The sequence below is a fragment of the Chrysoperla carnea genome, chromosome 2 (assembly GCF_905475395.1).
Source record: "Chrysoperla carnea chromosome 2, inChrCarn1.1, whole genome shotgun sequence".
In the NCBI taxonomy this organism is placed as follows: Eukaryota; Metazoa; Arthropoda; class Insecta; order Neuroptera; family Chrysopidae; genus Chrysoperla; species Chrysoperla carnea.
Window position 1 is genome coordinate 72,921,438 of NC_058338.1, and position 6,967 is coordinate 72,928,404.

General features: G+C 28.4%; 1 protein-coding gene across 1 annotated transcript; it reads right to left on the reverse strand.

The window, feature by feature from the left end:
* Positions 1-2,186: 2,186 nt before the first annotated feature.
* Positions 2,187-6,039, reverse strand: LOC123293578 (protein THEM6). The gene is made up of 4 exons (XM_044874444.1): positions 5,869-6,039; positions 4,370-4,623; positions 3,663-3,877; positions 2,187-2,446 (listed from the first exon to the last, which is right to left on the reverse strand). Exons 2-4 carry the CDS (start codon positions 4,563-4,565, stop codon positions 2,207-2,209), a joined length of 651 nt encoding a protein of 216 aa, XP_044730379.1. The 5' UTR covers positions 4,566-4,623; positions 5,869-6,039; the 3' UTR covers positions 2,187-2,206.
* Between the last annotated feature and the right edge of the window lie 928 nt (positions 6,040-6,967).

Here is a 6,967-nt window from a genome sequence, read left to right on the forward strand (position 1 = left end):
AAACATATTTGTATAGATTAATTAATGTGATAAAAATAATTAAAACGTGGACTTAATTCTTTATTTTTTGTAATTACAATCACCGATTTTCATATGTTATTAAATGTCAAAATCAATCTGACGTGTTGAGTGGTGAATAGACAGAGTAAACAAATGAATTTATTCGGCCATAAAGGTTGATTTATACATTTCGCGTTATACGATATTCGAAAGGTTGGATTGAATCAAGATGAATAGACCTTTTTCACATTTTGTTTTCTTTTTTTTTAATGAAAGTAAATGTCTTGATAAATGGACTAATTTTGATGATATGACCGAGAAAACAGACAATGAAAATCATTAAAATTCAAATTGGTGAAAACGATCCGGAAACACACGATGTTACACGAAGGTTGGTTTGACGTCATTTAAAGTTGATAACCATGGAGGTTATAAATAAGGAGGACGATTGCTATAGAAAATATTGTCCCCAAAATATGGAAAAAATAAGTGAGGCGCTGGGATCGCTAAGTTGTCTCATTAAAAGGGGGCTGTTGTGCGCTAATTTCAAATTATCTATCAACGTTTAATATACGCGTATACAATATCATTCAAAGGAAAAAAAAGCAAATAATGAAATTTTTATTTATTATTATTAACTAATGAATAAATTATAAATTCAACTACTTGTACTCATAAACAGCTAACTTCGCAGATACTACTTACCGACGAAAACGCGGCTGGTGGCTGAAAAATGAACTATAAATTCTACAAATTCAGGGACAGACGTGCTAATGCTTTAGCACTGTTTAGCACGTAGCGGTCATAGAATATATAACCTAACGGGTAACGGCCGTCCTCCTTCTTTATAACCTCCATGTTGATAATAATGAAATATTAATACGACTGTTGCCAAAAAAAATCGTTTTAAATTATTTCAAATATTGTGACTTTTTTACAAGTTTTTTCATAGTATTTTTATTCTTAAAAATGCGTAATTTTCGAGTTACAGGCTCTACTCGACCCATATTTTCAGAAAAATTATCAAAAAGCATTTCTGTTTTTCTTGAAAATGGCCTATTTTAATAATATATTCTAACCTGAAATTGATTAAGCAAGTTAAAAGAATATACCAGATGTTTATTACAGTTTATGCAAATCATTTTTTTAAATTATCCACCTACCTAACTCTATATTATCTTAGTTAAGAACAGAAATTTACACTTCATTGACAATGGCCATTGTTTTAAATTTTTATTGTGATCGTATTAGACATGTGATTATAGGCTAAGTTTAGATTGGGTTACCAATGAACAGTGGCGTATATGATTTAGACTTTCAATACAATTAATTATCTTGGCACAAATAGCTAATTACCATCCCATTCCGTTAAATGAATTATCTGTATCTATATGATAAAAGAGAAACCGAAAGACGTTATATTCGAAGAGTATTATTTAGAGACCTTCTAATTAGGATATATTTTTCCTATAATGGTATAGAAATATTTTAACCATGCGAGAGATATTGTATCCAGAATTTGATCGCAAAAAATGCTGTCACTATACACTATATCTCATAGACATACTTTCAAGAAATTTATGATTTATGAAGAAAGTGTACGAAATTGTGGAGGTGCCTCTCCTTTGATTCACAGTATATCTGCTACCTATCTGCTTATGTTTCGCAATGCAACCATGTCGAAAAAGCCTCCTCGGGATTCCACATTTGGTGTGGAAAAATCCACTTTTGGTGGTTTACATTTACCTTGACTGAATTTAAAACATAGAGATAGTAAATGTATTTGCACGAGATAATAGTAGAGTGCTGAGGTATCATTTCCTTTACGTCATCATAAGATACATGACTTACATTGAGACCGCTCTCACTTATGGCTAGCATAGGCACTCGCGCATTCTATTCTCATAACATCTTTATGATTTAAGATCATCTTAATTCAAAACCACGTGCAAATAGAACGATATTTTTGACTAGTATTAAAATCTCGATGAAGTCAACTTCCATGAATTTCTCCGAACCAATACCGCGAAATTTTTTTTGACCATCCTTCTCTATATTTCTTCCTATAATTTATTTGTATAAGAATTGTAGCGAATTTTAAAAAAATAAGTTACCTTATAATAAGTAAAAAATTTATTTTTTATTTAAAAAGATAAATAATATTTTTAATTAAATAACAAGGTATTTTAAAATAAACTAAAAAATTTCAGTCGTCTTTCTTTTCTCTTAATTTGGCGCTAGATATTTCTATACTTTCCAACCAATGATCCAATTCTGCTGGCTTTTCTGGATCTTTATATTCATCACCAAGTAATGATTTCAATAAATCACAGACATTTACACCAACAATATTTTGTTTACTCAATGCTATTGCTCGTACAAAATTATCATTTAATGTTATGAATTGTTGCTCTAAGTACATAGCTTTTTCATCCCAATATACTAGCTGAAAAAATAATATAACTATGTAATAAAAGAAATACTTTTTAATTCACAGAGCTTCTACGCGGAATTTTTGAAGTGAAAACTTCTTTTGGCACGTTGAGCACTTTTTGGATGAACAAAAATCATGGAACTCGTCATTGTCATCGCGTGTGTTTGTAATTGAACTCTTCCTAAACGGATGGACCGATCTTAAGGAAATTTTTTTGTGTGTGTTCAAGTGGATACAAGGATGGTTTAGATTGACAATTCGGTCCACTACAAAATGATTTTGAGGATCACGCATCAAAAAAATTAAAACCCATGAAATAAATGTATTTATTTGCACTTCCACCATATTTATCTAGAATTGTGAACAGCTATTTGAATAGCATTGAGGTATATTATTTATTATTATTCAGGTATTGTGATTAGGTATTTATTAGAGCTCCACTGCCGAAGGCTCCAGCCAGAAGGTCGACACTATCCATGACAAACAGAATATTTCTAATATTTACAAATGGCCCAGCACAAAACCAATGTAAAACAAATACTGTCAATTTTCCTAATAATTCTTTATAAAATAATTTCTAAATAAAAGTTATCATTGATTCAACACGAAAAATAACTACACGTTTACTGTAAAATTCAGTATATTAGCTTTTTTCGACGTTTTTATTTTCTTTCTTACTATTCGGTATGTTATCTATACAGTCTCTCCAAATTAAGCTAGAAATTAAGTGTTTAAGGTAATTGTAAAGGTTAAAGAATACAAATCTTTAATTTACTTCAAACTTTGAGTTTTAATGTAACTGATTCTTTTTTAACAACGTTTTATTATTCGACAAAACGAGATTGAATCTTTCGTAAGAAGGGGGACACGGGTTTGAGAAATCTTATGGGTGGATCAAAAATCGTCATAATCATGCTATTACGCAATTAATGAATAGCCCCAAAAGTTCTCATCCCCCTTTGCGTTTTTTAAGATGGAAATATTATGTTTTCTTCTACACTCCCGTTAAATTGAGTTGCATAGTTATGCAAATTTTTATAATAGGTAGTTGAAATATGTTTTAATACTTTTTGGTAGTGTCAACTCTCTAGCCTTTCCTGCCTCTTTATGTAGATATTTCATGTTTCTATAAAGGCAGCTAATAATAAGAAGTATTTAATGAGAGGGGAATGTAACTGTTGAAGCTCTGCTGCTTTTTTATTGTTTCATAGTTAAATAAGCAACTTACTTTAGTAATAATTTTGTAGGCAGTGAATATTGGTATGGTTCTTCGATATCGAATATTTGATGCACCTTGCAACGCTGTACCGTCACGTTCAACAATACTTTTAAATAGACCACTTCGTTCGTAATATTGAAACCTTGCGAAATCTAATTCTCGTATATATCTTGCATTATTCATATGACGTAGGAATATATCCACATCTTGGGTTGTACAATATCCTAAGAAAAAATATTAGTCATTAATATTACGTTCTTCAGTTATTATGTTCAATTGAAAATTTCTGTATGATTTGAATATGAAAGATAAGTTTGAGGTAGCGACTGAAGAAACTGCTCCGGGCTATCACTCCTCATCCTAAGGTCTTATAATGAATATCTCAAAAAACTATACTCGCTCAATCGTCAAAATGCCGATCTATCGCGATTTTTTAAATTTTTTTAAGAAATTCCTTTAAAAAATGAAGAAAACCACAACCAAATTTTTTTTTTGTTTAAATTTAAAATCTTTTTAGAGGAATTTTATTTCGAAACGATTAGGTATATCGAAAAATAATGATTTAATCGTCAAATTAGCTGGATTTTTAAGTTTTCCATGTCCTTTTCATGTACTTTGGGTAATAATTATTACCCAAAGTAATAAGATAAAATCACATTTTTTTTATTCGGTTCAATGAAAAACAATAACAACTCGTTTTCAATGAAACAACTTACCATAAATAACAGCTTCATCTGTAGGTTTTTTTTTTGGTAAAAATAATTTTGAATATCCCATAACAAATGCAACTCGTATAAAATAGTTAACATCCCAAAATATATATAACAATGCAACACCGGATACAAGCAAAAACGATAAACCAGCAAGGATATTAAAATATTCGGTTACGAAGTCAAATAAAAAAAATCCCATTGTGATAATTATTTTCTATTTTACAGAATGTCAAAGTTCATACAAAGACACATACAATCTGCAAATAATATAAAATTGTTTAGAAAGTTTTTTACTTTTTCAAAGTCAATGTCTTATAAAATATGTACATGGTGTTTAAAATAAAACTGGCAATAAAGCAATTTTTTTGAAAAATTGCAAACCTTTAATTGTTTTGCGGGTCAATATTTGTTAATTATTATTTAAATGAAGTAATAAATTTGAAAATGCATATTTGATTACTAATCAATTAAATAATAAATGATGATTCACCATATCAATCAATCCATATTTGCATAGTTAATTAAAATTTTATTTTGGATTTGTTGACAAAATAATGTTTAGAGGTTAATAAAATTGTGCATTTTAGTTTTTACTACCGTCATTTAACACAGAAAAATGTATACAATTCATTAATTTATATTTTAAGCATATACAAGGTATTAAAACTCCTAAATATATGATTTCAAGGCCATAGCAAAACTGCACAAACTATGACATAAAGAAGATCATAATAATTTTAACTATGCTTTATGAACTTCCGTTTGACGTAACAGTCCGAACATTGGTGAATTCTAAAAAATAATATTATCAAAAATTTTTTGGAGGTCCTAGTAGTTAAAATCCAAAGCCAAAACCAAAATACAACGTTCTAAGCTTGAGGCCGGAAAATGTGAACAATTTAATGTGAAAAAGTTTAAAATTAATTAAAATTTTAAACAAAAAATGAATATATACATATAAATAATCCTTCAGAAAAAATTTTAAGATTGCTATATCCGAATTTGAAAGAACAAAACGTGAAAATAAAAAAATACTAAATTAAAATAATCAGATATCCGTTATTCAAAACCTTGAAAATTGCAATTTTTATGCGATGACACGTCGGACACTGCTTTGTTCTCAATGAATATTCATCAATTTTGAACTTGCCGCACAATTAAAAATTTTCCGGACTTAAGAATATTTTTTAAAATTTGGTTTTTTTTTGTAGATGCGCTGAATTTTACAACAATCATTACAACACTGGCCTCCCTTATCTCCTCAGGTGGCATTATTTGTTTTTTTTTTTTAGTAATTACCTTCAATTTCCAAATTTATTTTTGTTGCACGGTTTATTTAAAACACACTGTATATCGAGATGTGCACTTGACATTGAAAACTTTGCTCTTATTAAATTCAATAATAATTAAAATTTTCATCTAAGTTACCATTTAAAAGAATTAATTGATTAAACTTAAAGAATTTAATAAAAATAGTTTTTATAAATAAAAATTATAATTACCTTAATAAAAGCACTTTTGTTTTCATAAGCACTATATTTATCGAATATTTTGTATACGTACTCAAATCACTCTTGTAAAACCAGTAACATCATTCTTCTTTAGTTTCAGATGTGGAAATTAACTTACCGTCATATTTAAGAACGGTGCTTGATAATAGTTTGTTAGTTGTGAGTGGGGCAATAATATATTAGTTTTACAATGACTTAACAGAAAAATGCATTCAAGTTATGAAAATATTTTTTATGTTCATATAAAAATTGATTTTGATAAACAGTAAAAATTTCGCAACAAAATATGGGAATAATTTATTGTTGGAATTTTGACTAATTATAGTCTATGAATGCAAACGTCTTAGATACGGTTTCTGTAGATGGCCGAAGAATCCGTGATAGTGTAGGAATTTTGGAGACTGGTACCCTATACCGTGCCCAGTAATTGCATATTTAATACTAAATCAATTTAATTTCAGTATCCCCATTTTGGTATCAATATCTTAGAGCGACTTTTAGAGGAGGCGATTGCCTCCTACGATTACGGGTCACTCCTTTGAATTTAGATAACTACTTTTTTCAGGAGTTGAATCGATTGAAATAGTCCGGAAAAAATAAGATCATTTCTGTAAAAATTTAAAAAAATGGTAAATGTAAAATTAAATTAACTTTTTTTATTTAAAAAAAAATATATATCTTTATAAATTATAGCTCATGTGTTATTCTGGTATATCAGCTATATTACTGTACAGTTTCATTAAAAACCATTCGCTAGTTTTAGCGTGAAGGTGAGGGGGGAAAAAATTAACATTTTATTTTATTTTTAAGGGGAGCCTGCTATAATTAAATTTAGGAAAAAATTCACTACTTCCTTTTTATAATTGTTTAATTTATTTTGAATATAGTTTTTTTATACATCAATTTACTAATACATGTGCGATAAACGGAGTAACATCGAAATAATTTAATTTTAAGGCAATTCATAAAATAGGTAATTCACTTTATTCTTCACTTATAAAAATATAATAATTTTCCGTTATATTCCTATCCATTAATTTTTTATAATTTGTAAATAATAAAATTCTATTTTAATTAAATTTTTGGGGGT

Bases quoted from the DNA above. Each gene is read 5' to 3' on its own strand.
- LOC123293578 (XM_044874444.1), bottom strand. From the start codon at position 4,565: ATGGGATTTTTTTTATTTGACTTCGTAACCGAATATTTTAATATCCTT. The intron at 3,878-4,369 runs GTAAGTTGTTTC...ATTTTTTCTTAG, and splicing joins AGATGAAGCTGTTATTTATG to GATATTGTACAACCCAAGAT. The intron at 2,447-3,662 runs GTAAGTTGCTTA...TTATTTTTTCAG, and splicing joins CCTACAAAATTATTACTAAA to CTAGTATATTGGGATGAAAA.